Source organism: Aplysia californica, unplaced genomic scaffold, assembly GCF_000002075.1.
Source record: "Aplysia californica isolate F4 #8 unplaced genomic scaffold, AplCal3.0 scaffold00242, whole genome shotgun sequence".
Taxonomy (NCBI): Eukaryota; Metazoa; Mollusca; class Gastropoda; order Aplysiida; family Aplysiidae; genus Aplysia; species Aplysia californica.
The window spans coordinates 879,026-900,368 of record NW_004797512.1 but is presented as its reverse complement, the minus strand read 5'-3'; the positions used below and the strand labels follow the sequence as shown (position 1 = coordinate 900,368).

At 38.0% G+C, this 21,343-nt stretch overlaps 1 protein-coding gene across 1 annotated transcript in view; it reads left to right on the top strand.

The window, feature by feature from the left end:
* Positions 1-21,343, top strand: part of LOC101854505 (zinc finger protein DZIP1L) — a gene marked incomplete in the record, with an annotated part of 43,214 nt that overhangs the window by 16,627 nt on the left and 5,244 nt on the right. The window contains 9 exon segments of the mRNA XM_013083582.2: positions 561-656; positions 3,510-3,578; positions 6,895-7,048; positions 8,145-8,211; positions 9,560-9,692; positions 11,201-11,278; positions 13,696-13,810; positions 15,182-15,199; positions 20,171-20,345. Of these exon segments, the coding sequence (XP_012939036.1) occupies positions 561-656; positions 3,510-3,578; positions 6,895-7,048; positions 8,145-8,211; positions 9,560-9,692; positions 11,201-11,278; positions 13,696-13,810; positions 15,182-15,199; positions 20,171-20,345 (905 nt within the window).

The window sequence follows — 21,343 nt, the reverse complement described above, 5'->3', positions numbered from 1 at the left end:
TTTTATGATTTTGACATTTGTTTTTCAAGGTAATTATACGCTAATAAAGCATTGCCCAAATTTTTATGTTGATTATTTCACTTTTACTGTGTGTGTTCTTTGGATTATGTAAATGAAGAAAGAGTATAGAACTCAATGTTGATAATAAAGAAACTGTTTAGATATAATTACCAACAGGTCATTTTTATTTTTTATCCCAGAATCTGGAGAAAACACATTGTCTACTATGTTGTTTCCATGCACGGCCAGTCAAGTGTTTTTTATTTTATCTCATCCATATCTTATTTCCCTCACTGTAAATCGCTTTTTCTTTCCTCATCCTTACTATCGCCATTTTTCCTATACTTATTTTGTATGTTTGTCACTCTCTTGTGAACTGCTATTTCCGGGGTGCCTTGATAGTCGCAGCAGACTTTATGCTGTTGAGGCTAGAGAGGTGAGCAGAGTAAGCCTGATTCCCCGTTTGGACTTCTACCTCCACCCCTTGGCGCTCATATGACCTTATGCTGTTGCAAGCACCTTAAAACCTTACTAAAAGGCTTCTCTTTTCTTCTTCTCAGCTGAACAATGTGTTGGAGAGCACCAGCCGCTCCCTGGACGGCTCGGTCAGTCCACATCATCAGCGACAGCAACAGCAGGTGGAGGAGGTGCTCAGGGTAAGCTTCTCCATCATTTGTTTCCTCAATTGTGATAAGCATTTTTGCCACCAAAAAATCCTATCTCTTTTTTTAAATTTTGAGGTAAGATTTTAAGTGGGTAACATGTGGTTACTTAAGAGAGGCGTTGCGCTGCCAAGTGCGAAATGCTGGCAGCTAAAGGGATTTGAAAACAACAAACAAAAGTGGGTAACAGTCCTTTACAAAGTACAAGTTTTGTCTGTTGAAATCATGAGCCTGTTTCCAAAGAGGTGCACCAAAAAATGTGAGCTTGAAATCTCTTTTCTTTTGTAACTGTTTGAATTAAATGCACCTCTCTTTTTGTTCATTCAGACTTGACCTTTCCAACTTTGAGCTGTCAACACTGTCTGTGCTTGATTCTGCTCAAGTGTAAATTTTTCTCTCTATAATATGCGGGAACATCTATACTCACATTATGTTTCAAGACACTAATCTTTGACATCACATTTGAAAGCAGTTCCACTTGTGAGCAGATGATTTCATTTTCTTTTTGAAAAAGATAATATTTCAGCTTGAGCTCAAGTCATCCCGTATCTCTATTTCTTAGTTTTCACAAGAGAGGGTAATTTTTAATTTGAGCATCTTTAATCATTTTTCTTTAAAAAATAATTTAAAAAATAATAAATTTTAATTTGTCATCTTTCTAAATTTATGGCAATAGAGTATATATTTACCTTGTGTTTACCTAGCTATGTGGAAATTCCATTCTTTGCGGCTCTTTCATTTAAATAACAATTTACTCTTACGCTTAGACTTTGCAAACTTTTGTTGACTCAGAGTTGTTCAACAAAGAAGTTTTAAGTCCATCTGTGCGTGGTCAAAGAGCTTTTGTCTCTGAAAGAGTGTGTGCTTCTTGTAACTTCTATTTCCATTAACTCAACACCACTGATGTATTCTCATTCTTAGCGTCCTTTTTAAAAATGATTTTTTTTTGGAGGGGGGGGGGGAGGAGGGAGTATTTGTTTTTTAAATGTGTTTATGTATTTGGTTTCAAGTATCTTGAATCATTTGCTAGTTACCAAATCTTGGTCATAATCTAAGGAGTTTTTATTGCTTCAACTATTTTTAGAGAATTCAAATTGTAGCAATAAGTACCATGGAAAATATATGCCTTGTTCTACCTCTAAGCCTTGATTTACAGGGATAGGCATTCCCAACATGTACATGTTAAGATTAAGATCTATACGGTGGACATGAGATTCATTTACAGAATTATTGTGTATGAGCCCAGGTCACTAGCCCTTGCTTATTGCTTTCGCTTGTCTTTTTTTCCTGCCCCATCCCGAGTTTCACACTAAATTCTCCTTTGTTTTCCAACATTTACTCATACTTTCCTTGAAAGAATTCAGGACCAGTATGGGTGTCCATGGCAATTTTACACATTTAGAATTAAATTTCAATGTATGCAATGCAGTTTGAAAATTTAGCTGAAATTGTGTTTAAATGTCAATATTATACAAAATGCTGTTTGAAATTCTAAATGATAAATTATAATTGAACTTCACTTTGTGAAATGCTGTTGTGTGGAAATTTAAAGGAAATTATTTTTCTTGTATTTTCTAAACAGAAAGGGGGAAAAAGTGGAAAACGGACTCTACAAAGTGTGAGACTAGTTGGCATGTTCAGTTATTTTTACTCTGATTTGTATAGGTGCACTGGTCATGTGTCGAAATATTTAATTTTGGCCTCATTTATTGTAACAGTTTATCACATGGTTTGCTTTGGTTTGGATTTTAATGAGAATGTCAAGGCATGGGGGTCTGCTTGCTTGTGTATTCACAGATTATTACTCTTTGATTGTGCGTTTTGAGACAATTTTTTCTGTACCACTAGTTATACTATAAGTCACCTGCCCATCTCCTATCAGGTCTGAGGTCAGATTTGTGAATTCTATTTACTCACATATAAACGCGTGTATTATTTACACTTCATTGTATTCTTTCCATAGTCTTGAGTGAAAAAAGAGATACAAAACGTGATTTGTGCATGTTTGTAGGTGTAATAGTACTTTGAACCTGTGTTAAACACCACCTGTCCGAGACAGGCACCTGGACAAATGACCACTTGCCCTACGTTCTTGCATTTTTTTCTCCGTTAAGTTTGTCTTCAGTAAGTGTTTTACAGCACTTGCAACACAAATAGGTTATATTAGTGCCGAAGGTTAGAGATGTTACAAGAGAGAGTAACAAACATAAAAAAAGAAGGAGGGGAGATAAGGACGATAAATGTTTGATAGGAAAGAAGGAGCAAACCACACCAGAGCTCCCGCCAACCACCCACTTTCTTCATTATAATGATGCTTCCAAAGAGGACAAACTGTTTAATATAACTACTTTTCACCTTGATAATGGGAAGTCGTTTCGGACAGGTTCAGCTATTGAATTCCAGAAAGCTGAAGATGGTATTTGGCTGACAGTCTGTCAATTAAAAAATATTTTCTTCCAGATTCATTTAGATACTGGGACAGATCTCAGACGCCTTAGGTCCTGTGTAGAATCTGAACTTTCTCGGAAATCTGAAGCTAAAATTCTTTTGTATAGTTCCATCTGAAAAATACTCGGGATCCTTGGTGCTGTCTCTGACTTTCAGCCTGCTCCCCCATCCTTGCACCCTCTGCCCCTCCTACTTTAGTTTAAAGAATGATTAATTGTTTAGTTGGGAAAGCCATGATAGCTCGTCAAAGTCATGTCTGTAGGAAAGTAGCTACCCGCTCCAGGTTCTGCAGTGCACGTTTCCATAATATTTTTGCGCGCCTTTTTCGCTTCCTTCCTTTTTCCTGACCTCCTACCTTGCATGCAGCTTGTTTTTTCTTCCCTTTTTTCCTTGCCATAGCAATCTCGAGAGCAGGAGAAAGTCTTGGAGGCACAGGAGCAACTCATTGAGCAGGAGATAAGCCGAGTGGTAGGCGTCCACAGATGTTGTCTTTTCGTGTGACTTTTAACCATCAGATAATGTGGGGTTTGGATTTTGAGTATAAAGTGTCCTTTTGTGAAGGATGGTCTTTTGAACTGTTTGATTGACGTATCTTTGAAAATGTTCTCTGTAGAGGTTGGAACCTGGGATGTTCGCACCATAGATAAATAAATATCTTACCATATGAGGTAACTGCCTGTTTATTAGATTCAATGTAGTTAACCAGGTAGAACATGTGTGATGTGAACATTCTAGACACGTTCTTTGACATGCAAGGGGATAAAGCTTTCATATGAAATGCAGGCAGATACTTTCTATGAAAATTTTACTTCATTAGTGCAGACTATTGAGCAATGGAATAATGTTTCTTTGCAATGTATATGTTAATTGTAATACCTGACGTCAATAGGCTTATTTCCATAATATTTTTCTAAGCTCTGAGATATAAAATAGAACAGTTTGGTAAATATATCTCGCATTAACCAATCTTGTACAGAACATTTAGATTTTTAAAAGTTTAATGCAGAGTGTTCGGAAGGATATATATATACTCTCTAGATGCCTAGGTCCAAGAGTGTCCTTTGATGAAACTATAAGTCTGTCTGCCTGCTTTGCCTATTTCTTCCTAGAAGAATAATTATAACAATCCCTGGACTACCTTGTCTGTGGCATGGCGCTTGAAAATATTTCCCTGGTATGTTTTGTGTGTGATATCTCATAAACCAACTCTGTAACCATATCTTTCCCTCCCTTTGCCTCAAAGTTTGATTGCTTACACTCTTTCCGGAATTGCAAAAGAGTTGTGGTCAGGGCTTTTAGTTTAGTCTTTGATTTTATTCTGGGTGCTGGTGTGTGTAATTATATGTGAGGCCCCATGGTGAAATCAGGCGCTCGTAAAAAATAATGGTCCTAGAAATCGGCATTTTTGGGGGCCGATGGGCAATTTTTTTTCTATTTTTCTATTATTATTTTTTTGGCTCAACACTTTTTGTGTCTATTTAAAAATACATTTCTGTGTGGATTTTAGTGAAAAACATTTATTAAAGGCACAAAGAAATTTAAATTTCTAGTTTCCAAGGACTCTCAGGCTATGGAAGTTAACAAATTTTGGCGTCCATTTTCTCGCTTATTTTACCTCTGAAACCAGGCGACCCTGACCTTCAATCGCAAATATTTCGACTTCTATTCAACATAGATGTATATTTTTTAGATGAAAAAGGAGGCAAATGAACAGGCTGTAAGATGATACCAATAACCCTACATTATACCCAGTGAATGACAAGCGCCTGATTCCATCGCTTCGTGACACATATGTGTTAAGACAATACTGGTTGCGGAGTTCTACAGCTGCCAGGTTCTTTCTGAAAAGAGAGGGTCAGGGGGCTAGAAATTTTTTACTTTCTTTAAATGTTTTTTTTTTTTTTCTTGTGATTTTGGATTGTGGTGGCTTCTTACACTATATGTTTGATTTACTTCTAAAGATATTTCTTTCGTCAATCTGTGTACTTGACTCTCTCTTGATCTCTCTCAGTTTGTCAGTCTCTTGCTTTCTCTCTCTATCTTCTCTCACTCTTTCACCCTTGCCTCTCCTCTCTCATTTTCTATTTTTTTTAGCTACTGATCTACTTCTTTTAGACTCTGTTTGACACTTTGAAAGTTATCGGCATAAAACTAGCATTTGTTGATTTACTGTAACTTTGCTAATTTCATTGACTTGACCTGTTAAGTCGCAGGTGGTTGGAGGGCGCCACTGGTAGGTCCTACCTCTTTGCTTTCCTTCTGTTGTTTCTGTCTGTCTTACCTTTTCTCAGCACTAAATGACCGTTATTGTGTCGATGTGCTTCTCTGTACTCAAACTATCAAATCAAACAAAGAAATATTTAAGACCAAATTCGATTAATGTTCATTTGAATATTCTCCTTCACTTTCACTGGGTAAGGTTAGTCCATCCTTCAATGGTACTGTCCCTCTGTTGTTGGGTTTTTTTTCTGCTTGTCTTTCTTGGTTTTCCCCCCAGTGTAAGCCATTTGTAATACGAGGTGCCCACTACGGCTGGGGTCGGCCGATAGGACCGGTTGCCCGACTCGATCGCCTCAAAAACAAACATGTTTGTTTTCGGTTTCTGGCGATCGAGTCGGGCGATCGGCCCGATCCAGCCATAGTGGGCACAGCGTATAAGGAATAGGAAGGATTTTGATGGCGAGAAATCTTTTTTCCAGTTTGTTTTGTATTTGTTTCTTTTATTGTATTCAACAGATATTTAATTGTCTTTGAAATTAACATTTACATCTACCAGGACCTTGGTCAGTTGCAAAAGAGAATGGTAAAAGTTTCAGTTTCTTGCCAATGGGTGAGACTGAGCCTTGGAAAAGATCATTCATGGGTGTACATTTCCTATACTTCTACTTAAAGCGAAACATTTTTAGCACCATGGAAAATGTCTTAAATAAAAAAAACAAAGCAAAAAAAAAAAGATCATAGTAGAGCTGATAAAACATTGTTATGTTTGTACTGCTATAGGTCAGGGGTTGAAAATATTGGTTTCTTTTCCCCATCTGTAATTGTTGCTTTGTCATATATATATTTTTTTTTATAGTAGAGGGTTTTACGGCGCTCGCAACTGCATAAAGTCATATGAGCGCCAAGGGGTGGATGTCAACAGAGAAATCTTTACAGGGAATCCGACTTAGACTGCTCACCTCTCTAGCTTCAACAGCACAAGGTCTGCTTCGACTATCAAGGCACCCCAAAATAGCAGGTCACAAGAGAGTGACAAACATACAAAAAAAGTAGAGGAAAATGACAATAGTAAGGATCAGGAAAGAAAAAGCAGCCGTTCCTTGTTGCAGATCAGGCACAGTTATGAGCGTGACATGAATCAGCCGATTTACAATTCTACTATGCTTGAATGAGAAATGTCCCCCCTTTGGGAATGGTCTAAAGACACTTCAGTCAGTGGCACTGTCCCGGGGGGTCTAAAGACACTTCAGTCAGTGGCACTGCCCCGGGGGGTCTAAAGACACTTCAGTCAGTGGCACTGCCCCGGGGGGTCTAAAGACACTTCAGTCAGTGGCACTGCCCCGGGGGGTCTAAAGACACTTCAGTCAGTGGCACTGTCCCGGGTGGTTTGCTTTGTCAGGTTTTGCTTGTTATGTTCATTCCTATTCTATACAAACTCTTTTCTGTGTGATTGTCTCAAGATGTCAATAGGTCAAATGGTTCACATGTAGTGCTCCTGTGTTGAATGGGATGTTAAGTTTGTATCTTACCTCTCTTGTTATTTTGTGTGTCTTGTTTAATTCAGTCGGAGGTGAAATCATTGAAGAGTCCAGGCAGACGGGGGCACACGCCTCGCGGGCACACGCCACGTGGTCACACTCCGAGAGGGACCACGCCCAGAGAGGTGATCAAACACAGCAGCATGTACCCCAGCGATGAGGAGGATGAGGAGAGTGCAGGTATCTCTTTGGAGAGGGAGAGAGGGCTAGAGGGAGTGAGAGAGGGAATGAGAGGGAGGGAGAGAGAGAGAGAGAGAGAGAGAGAGAGAGAGCAAGTTAAACACAAAAACATGTACCTTGATGATGAGAGAAGAGAGTTGAGGTATCTGTTTATGTGTGTACCTGTCTGTATCTGTGTATGGGGGGGGGGGGGGAGGTGCAAACAGAGAGGCAGTTTTGGGCTTTTTAAGAACTGGCACATCATAATAAATTGTCCACCTCCAATTTCAGCATGCCATAAAGTGGGTGGGGGGCTCTGGTGGCCTAGAGGTCAAGGTGTTTGCCTCTCATTCAATGGGTCCCGGGTTCGAATCCGGATAGTGACGTAAAATTTTTTTCTCTAAAATGTTCTCCTTTCACCTCCTTTCCTACTCTTTAACAATGTTCTGTCATCTGTTTTGTCTCCACTTTCTACCCCTACCCCTTCTTTGCCCCTTCCTCTGGGCTCCTGACTCTTTCTGCAGCCTTTCTACTGCTACTCCTTGGCTCCTTCCTACTGCTGTCTTTCAGCCACACCCCTGATCTTCTGGATGGAAAGATCTACACATAGCCTTCTCGGACAAGGGCGAAAAAATTTGGAGGTACCGTGTGCAAGTTGCGCACGTTAAAGATCCGTTGGTGGTCCAAAATCAATAAGAGTAAGCTTCGGCAACCCCCTGTTCAAAATTCAAAATTTCCTACCAACTGAAAATGTTAAATGTATCCCCTGCGCTCAAATGACTTTATGCTGTTGCAAAGGCCATAAAACACTTTCCAAAAAAATAATAAAAACAAAAAAACAAAGTGGGTGATGAGTCATGAACTACTACAACCTGTGTTCAAGAATGCCCCACTGGTTGTTCAAAGAAGGATCATCCTCACTGTGTTTGAGCTTGACCCTAACTGTGGCCATGGCACATTTTTTTTCTTCATGGTCGATGCTTTGCATTCTTTGGGTTGATTTTTTAAAATCCATATTTTCGAGCTGTGGTATTTAAGGGCTTATGTAGTTAGATTAAATGGGAAATAATGGAAGGGAGGATGATATTCAGTGATTTCTTTTTTTGTTATCCTTCAGCGTTTGGTACTGGAACCAGCAGTTTAAGAACTCTGGACAGAAACACTGGACATGCGTCGACACTTGGGTAAGTAGAGTCTATGGAGAAATTGAACTTTTCACTGTCCTTCCTTGATGTCTGTGTTTTATCAGATTTGTCTAGTTCTGGCATGAAATGTTGTTGAAGGTTTTGACAAAACGAGGAGCAGTGTACTTGTTAATGTAAATAATTAATGATTTTTTATCAGTCGACTATTGTTTCATTTTTATTATTACAACAGTCTTTCTTCTCTCTTTTAATTTTCTGATATGTGTCATGGCGTGGTGGAACCGGGCGCTCGTAAATTTTTCGGCATGTGGAGTTATTTTTATCATCTTAAAGCTTGTTCAGTTGTCTTGCTATTGGTGAAAAAAAAATGCTCATCTATCTTGAATAGAAGTCAAGATATTTGAGATTGAAGAAGGTGGGGTCGCCTTGTTTCAAAGGTTAAATTAACGAGAAAATGGTCGCGAAAGTTTGGTTATTTCCCAAGCTTGATAGTCCATGGAAACTGGAAACTAACATTATTTTGTGCCTTTAATCACCATTCTTCTGTAAAATCAACCCAGAAGTGTGTTTTTAATTGGACAACAATGGTGTAGAGCCGAAAAACTAAAATTCAATAAAAATGGTCAAACTGGCAGAAAAATGCCAGTTTCTTCAATTTCATTATTTTGCCGACCGCTTGATTTCACCAGGCTGCTTCACATGTTATTTATTTGACTAGACGATAAGGACAGTTTGACGTTTCTCACTTTTCTTTGTACAGAGATGATTCACCTTCTTTTCTTTTTTATCTGATCGCTGAAGTCATCAGTGACTACTTGAATATACACAGTCCATACTTTATTTTATGTCTCCGTTTTTTCTAATGGGTTGTATCCTGTACAGCCCTATTTGTCCTGACAGGCAAGGTCGGAGCAACCTACTCCTTTAGTGATCTAAATTGTGTCGATATGGGTGTAAAATGTCTACTCTCTCAGTCTGTGAAGGATGAACTAGAGTGTATGGTTTTTTTCTTATTCCTTTTTTATTTTTTTGGTCACATCAGCTAACTTTTCGCCATTATGTTGAGTCTTTTAGTGCATTAATCAGCTTCTCGAATAGTAAATCTGCATGTGGTTGAATGATGCATTTGATGTAAATGTACATTTTGTCAGCTTTACTTCTCCTTTCATATTGAATTTTAATGAGAGTAATATATATAATTTAAATTGTTTATGTATACTTGCATGTGTTTTACGGCCCTGTACAGCCAAGGAAAATTTCTGTATGGGATAATAAAGTATTATCTTATCTTACCATATCTTATCTTTCAGTTCATTAAAACAGCCTGACTGCAATACACTCCGTGTCCCTATTTATTTGTCCCCTTTTTTTCTTTCTTTCGTCACAGACAAACAGGGACACAGTCCTTGCACGCGAGTCAGTTCTTGGAGGAGCTGCGGAAAAATCCGACTCTGGCTGTGATGCGGACGGAGCTGGCTGCTTTGTTGCAGGAGCATGTGGAGAAGAAAGGAATCCCTCCGGTCAGTTTGCAGTTTGCTGGTCATGCTACTCATAATTTATTTTTTGTCTGTGAGGGGTGTTTGGTGGACACAGGGTCTGTTCATTCGAATGTTGTACCGTACCTGAGTGTGCCCTTCCTGGGTACTGTCCTTCTTTTGTGTCTTGTGGTCTGTCTTGCTTTTTCCCCCAATGTTTCAATGATCGTTGTCATGTCTCTGTTCTGCTGTTTATACCCGAACAAAGGTGTGAGTTGGGAACCATTTTCGGAAAATAATGATTTCAGAAAGCACAGTGGTTTAATGAAATGTGATAAAATCAATAATGTTTTAGTGGTAAAGTTTTGTATGAAGCTGAAAATAAGAAAATGCTAGACAAATTAACTGTTTGTATAATAATGATTAATGTTTCTTCCCCCTTCACCCTTCCCCCCACTTCCAATAGTAATATTCCTTAGCAATTTTCAACACTTTAAAGAAAAAGTGCTCACTCACTTCAAATTACCATTTCCTGCCTTCACTATAAATTACTTTTGATTTTTTTTTTAAACGTTCTCTTCTCGGAAAAATAATAAAAACTGCAATGGAATGGATATACGAGTGTGTTTTCACTTTTTAAAGTGGTGACACATTGAAAAGGATAGAAAATTGGTACTTCTATTTGTTCAAAAGCTGTGACCCAATAGAGCTGGGCAATGCTGTGTCTTGTGCTCATATGCTCAACAGCGCACTGGAAAACTTTTCTAATTGTGATTTTCCTAGAAGTCTCCCTGTGGCATGCGCAGAAGTCAGAGTCTGTGTGACAGAAATAAGAACAAGAGTCCTCTCGATCACGGGATTCATTGTGAAAGGGAACGGAATGGCCAGCGTGGTTGTCAAGGCGACGCGACTGTTTCAGAAAAATCAAAGCGCCCCAGATTGTGTCGTAAACATATGGTATTCACTGTTAATGGATGCAGTTACGTTTGTAGTTATTTTATTTTGTCTGTAACTTTTGAAAAAAAATTTGTTCCCACTTAACACTTGTTTCTTTTTTGTTGTGGTAATGTTAGTTCTGTTTATTTATTTCAGTTTCTTCAGAATAGATTATGGTTTATGGTTCTAGTGAATTGTTTGTTTACACATTGATGCAAGTTGGTTTTATTCATGTTTATTTTCTTTTTTCTCTCCCCCTCCCTTTCTTTTTCTGACCGTACCCACCCAACCTGGCCCTAAATGAACATATGCACACTTCTAAAAATAACACTATTATTAAACAAACATTATTTGAATTGAATAAATGTGACATATGAACCTAATTTTTTACCCCGAAAACTCACATTTCACATGACCCCTTTCCCCTTCACACCTACCTGCACACTCCTCCCTAAAAAAACAAAAAAACGTCCTAAATCCAACGGCATACAAAAACCTTCTGTGTTGCCCACTACTCCTGATTCTGTGGTGGGGTGCGCTGTGTTTCCACTGGTCCAAACTTTGTTGGTCTGTGCGATGTTGTTTGATGTGGTGCTGTGGTCTCGTGGCGTGTGCAGAACCAGACAGGCATCAGCGACCAGGTGCTCAAGAACAAGCTGTCAATGTTAGACACACAGAGGCAAGGACATGTGCAGGTGAGGATGGAGACAGAGAGGGAGGGGGAGAGAGGGAGAGCGAGAGAGTGGGAGAAGTTGAGAGAGAGCGAAGAGGGAGGGGAAAAGTTCAGAGAGAGAGAGAGTGGAAAAGTTGATAGAGAGACAGAAAGAGGGGGGGGGGGGGAGGGAAGAGTCAGCAAGATAAGAAAAGAGCATAGAGAAATAGACCCGAATAATAAAGGAGAATGATTGCTCTACTTTTGTTCAATAAAACGTAATTGACAGTCATGGGATGCTGTCTTTATTTAAAGCAAATCGGACAAGAGGGGTTAGGTTATGGCAATGATGGCAAGGAAATGGTTTGATCCTCGAGCCCACAATACTAATCTTGCTTTGTCGTGTCACTTTGATGGGAAAGAAATGAAGACTTAATGACATGGTATATGCAGAGACAAGCGTTGAAGTTCCCTATTTTCTTTTATGACCTAAGTAGAAAGAAGTTACAGCAATTTGTAGTGCACGTAGTGTGGCTATATATTTTATAGTAGAGGGTTTTACGGCGCTCGCAACTGCATAAGGTCGTATGAGCGCCAAGGGGTGGATGTCAACAGAGAAGTCTTTAAAGAGAATCAGACTTAGACTGCTCACCTCTCTAGCTTCAACAGCACAAGGTCTGCTTCGACTATCAAGGCACCCCAAAATAGCAGGTCACAAGGGAGTGACAAACATACAAAAGAAGTTGAGGAAAATGACAATAGTAAGGATCAGGAAAGAAAAAGCAGCAGTTCCCTGTTGTAGATCAGGCACAGTTATGAGCGTGACATGAATCAGCCCATTTACAATTCTACTATGCTTAAATTCCCCCCTTTGGGAATGGCCTAAAAACACTTCAGTCAGTGGCACTGCCCCGGGGGGTATTGTGGCTATAGAATATGAAGAGAAATAATTAAAGTGAGTAGGATTTGTCTGTTACTTGTTGTTATTTTTTTTAGCACACTTAAAAAGATGCTGTCAGATATGTTTGTTTTGAACGAGTGGTTGGTGAGTGTACTGTTGCGGTGGTCTGCTTCGTTTTCTTCTATTCAGTTATTCAGTCTCGCTGTTGTTCCATTTTGTTTTTGCTGGAATGTGGCCATTGTTTTGCTGACTTGTGGTAAACTAGACAATGGTCATGTCACCACTGCAGTCTGCCCTCTCTTTTAATCTCTACTTCTTTTTTAGCTCTCAAAGGATCTCAAGTTGTAGGTATTCAAGGATCATATTTGAGCTTGCTAGGGTTTTGGCTATTTAATCTATATCTGTTTGGAGGGTTGTCATTTTTTCCCCCATTGCTTTTTATATATATATGTAACAAGGAGAGAGAAATATATGCTTCGTATTTTAAAGAAATTTTTCTTTTCGATTTTTGTTTGTTTATATTTTGACACAGATTATGTCTTCTTCGTTTCTTTTAGTTCTTGATCCAAGTTGATGTATAATTTTTTTGTTTAGTTTGATTATTCGTTGCTCGTGTCTGAAATTTTTTGGGTGTATACACACAAGGATGAAGGCGCTTTCAAATTTTTCTTTGCCTTTTGAAAAATGTTTCTATTGCTTTGTTGCCTTCATTGAGAAAAGAATATTTTTTTGGGTCTTGTCAGGCAGGTGATTTTCTGTATTTATCTCGTTCAGTGGGTGGTTGGAGGATGCTGTGGTGTGGTTTGCTCCTTCTTTCCTATCAAACATCTATGATCACTTTTCTCTCTTTTTTCTTATCTCTGTATGTTACTTGCCAGCAACATCTCTACTTTTCGGCACTTATTTGGCATATCCATGTTGCAAGCACTTTAAAACTCTTGCTAAAACTAAAGTAAATGTCTTGTTCAAGCGTTTCTGTGGAGGGTAGACTTGCAGGTGAATGCTATTTTGTTGAAATGAAATACTCACTTCCCTTAAAATTTAGTGAAGAAGATCTGAGATTATAAGTATTTTATGTAGCAAATCACATTGTAAAGAGGCCTTAGCATGGTATTTTAAAAAAGAAAACAAACGTTTTCTAAACATAATCACTTTTTTCTTGCCTTGAGGGATGTGCTGTTTGTTCAGCTCCTTTTATACGTAATTCAGTGGACGGTTGGTGGGTGCTTTAGTTGTGTGGTTTGCTACTTCTTTACTATCAAACATCCATTTTCCTGATCGTCCCTCCTTTTTTTCTGTTTGCTACTCTCATGTAACACTTCTAATCTTCGGCATTTATATGGCCTTATTGTGTTGCAAGTGCCGTCAAACTCATAACGAAAACAAAAAACTTTTGTTTCTTTCCTGTCTGAGCTGTCTTAACATGCTCATGGCGAAACGTGCTCTGCCGTGTTTACTTGGTTCAAAAAGAATTTCATCCCAATGTTTTCTCTGCCCAGGTTTGAGACAAGTCAAAGACTTATCATTGTTTTCTAATTGTCTGTTTGTCCTATGCTTAGAAATACCTGAACTTCCACGCCCTGCGCGACCACTTCAACAAAGTGGCCACAGAGAAGGCGAAGAAACAGCTGCGACAAATGACGTCGTCACCACGCGGTCCGCCGCCTTCAGCTGGTAAGTGACAAAGCCTGCCGTGTGTGTGTATTCTGGCTACTTTTTGCTTGTAACGTTGACGTGCATACCGGTGTATGTGTGTGTGTTTTTCCTTTCTTCTGAAATAGATGTTGCTTAAGAATATATTATGGACTGTACTGACTTTTCATATTCTGTCTATAATTTAGATGTTTCTTATTTCTCTAGTGATGTGATTGGCTGTTTTGTCCAAATTTCGATATATTTTTGCGCTTTATTTCTGTTTTCTCAGACTGGTGTTTTGTACCTTGCTTTCTTCAAATATTTTTTGTGTTTCTTCTTTCATTTTAATTTTACGAACGTATATGTACTCCTCTGTTGTATTTTGCATTTATTTCCAGTTGTTGTTTTCATAATTATACTTGATATTAGGTTGTTTATATTAAGACTATAGTCTTTAGACTTAAGTGTAGACAGTTTCTTGTTGTAATCTTTTCTCCGTTTTGTCGATAACAGGTGATACCGATTTTTTTCTCTTTTAGATCACATATGAATATATTTCTTGTTTCACTTATTTCAGCGTACATCCTTAGTAGTAATTCCTTAATGTGTTTTGTAAGTTGCAGTTTGTTTTCAAAAAGGCCTTTACTGATATGAAATGAATAGAATTGTAGTTTCTATAAATATCGAGAAGCCTTGTTTAGAGCTCCAACCTGCATATAAAAAATAGTCGCTTCACTTTTGAATTAGGCGTTATGTTTTGATATTGGCAGTGCCACAATGTAAGGGGATAGCTTTTTTCTAGCTAGCACAGTAATGATAATATTAATTTAAGCAAATTAAGCCAAAGGCATAAAATCATTTCTCCATTTGTACATGTAAACCTTGAAGTGGAGGTCCACATGCTTTTATGATATATTCGATTTGTTTTCTTTTTAAATATGAAGTGTCTTTTTAAACAGACTTTTTGCTTATCCTATGTTTGTGGATGTATTTTGTTCATATTCTGTAGCATTTTTACATGGCTATGGCAAAGACAATGAATTAAAAGACACACTCTGTTTTTTTTTCACTCCTTTGGATGATGAGGCAGGCCAGTACACATCAACAAATTGGATGTGAATGTGTTTTTGATTGACATCCTTTTGTTTTGCAGAAAAGGAGAAGGATAGTAAAATCCTTCCCCTTTTTACTATCCTTCTTGTTTAAATGACACACTGAAATTAGTGGTACTTTAAATATGCTTCTTTTTATTGTGTGCATCTGATTGTACAAAAAGAAAATAGAAAGGAAAAAAAACCCCAAACAGACCGATGTGTCTAATAATTCAGTCTTTGCTGTCATTGTTATTTCTTTGAATATTTACTAGCCATATGTGTAGACCTGATAGACCCAATCTTGTGCTGTCTACAGGTCCCAGGAGAAGACTAGGTATTTTCCTTTTTTTTTACTTTCTGTCTTCACAGACTCTATTTCTCTTGCACGGCTCATTGCGGTTGACAATTGCATGTTGTGCCTGCTCTCTTTGACATCCTCTTTTTGGAATTTTTTGGGGTTTTTTTTTTTGAGTTCATGTAAATGAGTGTGAAAGATGAACTTCCTTCTTACTTATTTTGGAATTCGAAATTTTGTTTTAAAGTGTGGAGAAATTTTTCCTGAAGGAGCAGAACTGTTTTGTTGAAATATACGTGTTACTTTACTTTTCTGATCCAGCGGTCATCTGAGTTCTAGCCCTTCAGCCTGTCGATATTGCAAAGAATGAATATACATGTTCAGGTGTGCATTTTTTTCTACTGAAGCATCATGCAGCCTCCTAAACATTGAAAAAAAAAACCCAAAAAGAATCTTTACTTTACTTTTTACTTTACTTTTCCGATCCAGCAGCCATTTGGGTTAAAAAAAGAATCTTTCAAAGCTTTTGAATTTGTCATTGAGAAATGTTTAAGTACTGTTACCATTCCCAGCGCAGAGATTTTTTAAGTCATAAAATTGTTGTGGCCTATTTATGATAGAGGATGTCAATGAGCTTTTAATTTTTTTGCCTTATCCAACGATTGGCCTTATTCCACAGAGGGTTCTTGATGTCACGAATGCAGATAGTAGATACAATGCCTCTAACCTGAATACGAACAGCATGAATGACTTTTGTCTTTTGTCTTAACCCCCCCCTTTTTTTTTTCTTCATATTCATGGGTTGGTCCTGTGGCTACTGGTTAGAATCTTACTTGCATTCTGTCCTCAATTTGTTTCTTTATGTTCTCAGTGGACATGCTCTTTGACACACTCAAACACTCCTCCTGTCCTGCTGGAATGTCTTACAATCTTTTTTGTCTTTTGAGTCTTCTCTGATACTGTGTGGTGGGAGACAGGTGTGCATTCTCTGAGGGTGAAATTTTGATTTTCTGTAGCTTTGAATTTCTGTTCAGATTTAACTCTTTTTTAGTTGCTCTTCAAGTTCTTGACTTTGTTGAGTAATGTAATAAATAGACGACTCTGCAGTTTTGGTATTTCAGTGTGTTATGAAGATTTTCATGAAGAGACATCGCAAGTTGTACCAAAATTCTCAAAATCTTAAAAGGGGAAATTTGACAACACTCTGATAAAAATACAGTGGATTCACTAGAATAGATTTTATTCAGGGTGATCAGGGAATGGAAGGCAATGGGTCGTTCTTTCCAGTTGTTTTTTTTAAAAGGCAAGCCAATACTGTGATAGCACAGATTGTGAAGTAATATAACAGCATCATGATATTGGGGAAGGCAGCCGATGTATTTAAAAACTGTTATTATAAGACTTTGTTGTGATGAAAAGCAATGCAAAAATGAGTATTTAGATCAAGTTCTGTGTGGTTGGATTTTTAAGAAAGACTTGCACATAAAACCATGAAGGGTTATGAGGATTTAATTTTTTCCTGTTCTCAGTAACATGCCTTGCCACTGTCTGCTGGCTTATCTGCTTGCTTGTGACAATAATCAACCTGCTTTGTAAAAAATAACATGCATGTTCCATTAGTGTATTTTCTTATATATAAAGATATGGTCAAGTACCATCATGGCTTTTTAGAAATGAGTTTTTCACTGTAAGTACTTATGTCATATTTAGTCTTTTGAATTTGTACATTGTGGGTGGTTGGCGGGTGCTCTGGTGTGGTTTGCTTCTTCTTTCCTATCAAACATCTATCGTCCTTATCTCCCCTTATTCTTTTTTATGTTTGTTACTCTCTTGTAACACCTCTATTCTTCTGGCGCTCATATGACCTTATGCAGTTGCGAGCGCCGTAAAACCTCTACTAAAACAAGAAGATTGGAAAAGTTTTGAGATTGAGATAAATGTTAACCAGAGAAATAATATGCCTTAAGTGGACATAAATAGCAGGTAAGCAATTCAACACAGGTTATTGTAGGAAGAAACATTTGTTCTTAAAGTAGCACCATGAAAAGTTGATTGTCTTTCCATGCTTATATCCATCTCTAAGATGACATACTTGAGTGTCCAGGTAAGGAAGCATCACCACATCTATTTGTACAGACTTTGAACAATTCTTGAGAACTTTTTACTTTGACGTGATATCAGTTTGAGCAACATTTTTCTATTACTCTCTGCATGTGTTTGTCGGTCATACTCTTTTTTAAAAAAATCAACCGATGAAAAGCAAGTGTCATGAATAAATCCACTAATTATAACATGATATGTGAATAAAATAGTTAAGTTTTGAACTTTTCATGTTCTCTGCTAGATGCGTGCATTTGTTTATGCATGGTGAGAAAACAATGAAACTGTCAATTGTTGAAAAACGAACAGTATTATATGCCGCATATTTATTTGTATCTTAACACCCCCCCCCCCCCCCAAAAAAAAAAGAGATTGGATCTCAAAAGAATAAACAGCCAGCTTTATGCATTAATCTAAGTTTTTCCAAACTCGAGGCAAGGGAATAATTGATGGATGCGTTTTAGTGGGTCTTTTTTTTTTTCTTTTCCTTTTCTGTGTTTCTGTTGTCCTGTTCTGTCTACTGTGAATGTGGATGCTTTTGTGTATGTTTTTGTGGATGTTTTTTAAAATGTTTTTGTGGATGTTTTTTTGAATGTTTTTGTGGATGTTTTTGTGGATGTTTTTTTGAATGTTTTTGTAGATGTTTTTGTGGATGTTTTTTTGAATGTTTTTGTGGATGTTTTTGTGGATGTTTTTTTGAATGTTTTTGTGGATGTTTTTTTGAATGTTTTTGTAGATGTTTATGTGGATGTTTTTTTGAATGTTTTTGTGGATGTTTTTGTGGATGTTTTTTTGAATGTTTTTGTGGATGTTTTTGTGGATGTTTTTTTGAATGTTTTTGTGGATGTTTTTGTGGATGTTTTTGTGGATGTTTTTGTGGATGTTTTTGTGTATGTCTTTGTGTTGACTCACTCCATAGACCTCTACACGGCTATCTTTTCCTGTCTCTCAACAAGATAGTTATACTTCCTTTTTCTTGCTATTGCATGGACAAGTGGAAAATGCAATCTATGTCAAAGTAAACCTACATAAACCCATTCTAATTCCTATCCTTGGGTCATGATTGCATGTGTTTGGACTGTGAGAAATGCAGATTTAGCATCAAAAGAGGAACAGGAAATAAATCAAAGTATAAACATTTTGCACCACTTACGCAAAAATGTAGTGTGGACTGTTCATTCATTTGGTACTATGCATGCACTAAAGGTTTGTTTCTTTTTGGAGTGTTATTCTTCTCCTCATGTTTGGCTGGTTTATTGTTTTTTTAAGATGAATGCTTAGTTGAAAGTTTCTTTCCTCACGAAGTTCCTGATAGTTTTGAATGAGTGTGACAACCACTCCTTAGTATTGAGAGCATCATCGAGACATTTTTTAAGACACCTGTAGAAAGGAATCCTCCTTCCTTCTTGTATCCTCGTACCCTTTGCCGTTTTTGCTTGAGGAAAGACTTGCTTTTGAAGAAAAGACGTTTGATCCCCCCCCCCCCCCCACCAAAGGATGTTTACAAGCCTAGGCGTATATTCTATTGTATTGAAGCAGCAATTAGTCAGACACTCTACTGTAATGTATGAGTTCACTGATTACTGTCTTTGTGCGTGGACACATATTTAACCTATGTTTCACTGACAGTATTGATACTTCACTCACAAATATATCCTTTGCTCAGTGTGGGAAGAAGATTGTACGTTGCACACACAATTTATGATGTTTTTCAGCAAATCTTTTGTTAAGAATAAGGAATGAAAAAATGTAAATCATTATGACAGTACAATACTACTTGCCATCTTACAAAACTTTCTGTTTAAGTTGAATTCTTCTTCTCACCTTTGATTCACAAGCTTCTTTAAAAAAAATTGAGTATAGAAATATGAAACAAATGTGTCTTTCCAATCTATTATTGAATTTAATATTGTAATATTTTTGTTTTAGCAAAGAAATTTTGAAATGGAAAAGACCATGTCTTCCTATCGTAAATGTTGTCTGTGATACTTTGATGTAAACACTTCCCACTTAATCTTTTCCCTGACTATAGTGTCCGTGTTATATAACGCAACAACATTTCACATGTTTGAAACATTTTTCTGTCTTGTGTTTCGAACTATTTCCTTTGGTTTTTCTTATATAGGGTGATGAAATTTTAAAGGTACCCTGACAAAATTTCCTTCCAACAATATGATTGAATTCCATCATTTATAAACAGTTTTTGTCGGTCTGTTTGACATTAATTGTTTATGTCCTGTGTGCTTTTGTCCAAGATTGCACGTGTTTATGTAAATATGTGTCTTTTTTTGTTTTAAAAAATAGTTTATGACTATCTCCAAAGTAGAAGTTCTAAATGTTTTGAATGACGTACATATTATGCATTATGTACTAATAATTGCTCAGCAGTTTTTCTTCAGTTTTAGTTTGGTAAAAGTTTTAAAGTGCTCACAACTGCATTAGGTCGTGTGAGTATGTGGGAGATCATTGTTTCTAGACTCAGTCTTTAACCAAAAATAGAAAGAAATGCGTAAGGAAATTGTAAAGCGAAAAGAAGGGGACAAAGATTTGAAGTGGGTGATTTGCGGGTGCTTTGATGTGTGCTCCTTCTTTCCTATCAAACGTCTATGGTCCTGATCTTTTCTTCTTTGTTGTGTTTGTTACTCTTTTGCAACACGTCTAATCTTCAGAATTTATATGACCTTATTGTGTTGCAAGTGCCGTAAAACTCTTTTACAAAAAAAAAGACTAAAAGAAATCTTTAAATTGATTAATGCATAACTAGATGAAGAAATGTCAGTGAGTCATGCATGGCGTAATTACAACCTGTTTAAAGACAGATGGCTCATATGTCGGTCTCCTCTCCCTGTTCATTACTACCTGTTTAAAGACAGATGGCTCATATGTCGGTCTCCTCTCCCCGTTCCTCAGACATGTCCCCACACACCCCCAGGCAGTACCCGTCATCCCCCGGTGGGCCTCGGCCGGGCGCCCCACACCCCCAGCAAAACTTGACCCCGGGCCGAGCCACCACCCCACGCAACAAGAGCCCCACGCCTCAGCCACGCAGCGCTCGCCAGGGTGCCAAAACGCCGCTGTCTACTGGGTGAGTCCACCGCCTAACTGGTTACACTCAACTAATTATTGTCACTATTTCTTGGATTAATTGGATCCAGAGCTACAATCATAGCAGGCGGCACATGTCCATAGCTGCTCATCTCTCCTTTCCAGCCTCCACCCCAGGGTCTTCCTGCTAATTGTCACTATATTGCATTTAAGTATTTTCCTGTACTAACTTCACTTTTCCTGTTCTGGCATTTAAATTCACTTTGACAGCACTGAATTCCAGAGTAAAAAGAAGATGAAAAAGAAACTCTTTGTAATACGGGCATACAACACAACATATTGTTTTGGGTTCACAGAGATGACTTGGTAACAGCTTTGACAATGATAAAAACTCCTAAAAGTCGGAAAATGGACTCCACACTAGACACTACTTATCTCCTGATGTCATCTCTAAATGTTGTGAATCTTTTCTCTAAATGCATATTCTCTGTCAGTATCAAGTAATGTTTTTATGGCTTTAAAGTTTTCTTTCACTGATTACCCCCCCCCCATTGGCATGATCGGCTCCCCCCCCCCCCCCCCCCCCCTCCCCCCGGGTCGGTGCCACTGACTGAAGTGTCTTGAGGCCATTCCCAAAGTAGAATTGTAAATGGGCTGATTCATCAATGTCACACTCATAACTGTGCCTGATCTACAACAGGGAACTGCTGCTTTTTTTTTTCTAATCCTTACTATTGTCTTTTTTCCTCTACTTCTTTTATATGTTTGTCACACTCTTGTGACCCACTATTTCCGGGGTGCCTTGAAAGTCGAAGCAGACTTTGTGCTGTTGAAGCTAGAGAGGTGAGCAGAGTAAGTCTGATTCCCTGTAAGGACTTCTCTGTTGACATCCACCCCTTGGTGCTCATATGACCTTATGCTGTTGCGAGCACCGTATAACCTCTACTAAAACTTTAAAAAAAGAGAAACGAACAGAAACGACATGGACGCTTATTGAGTCGTGGTCACCTGTGGGTTATCACATGTCATGTTGCCAGG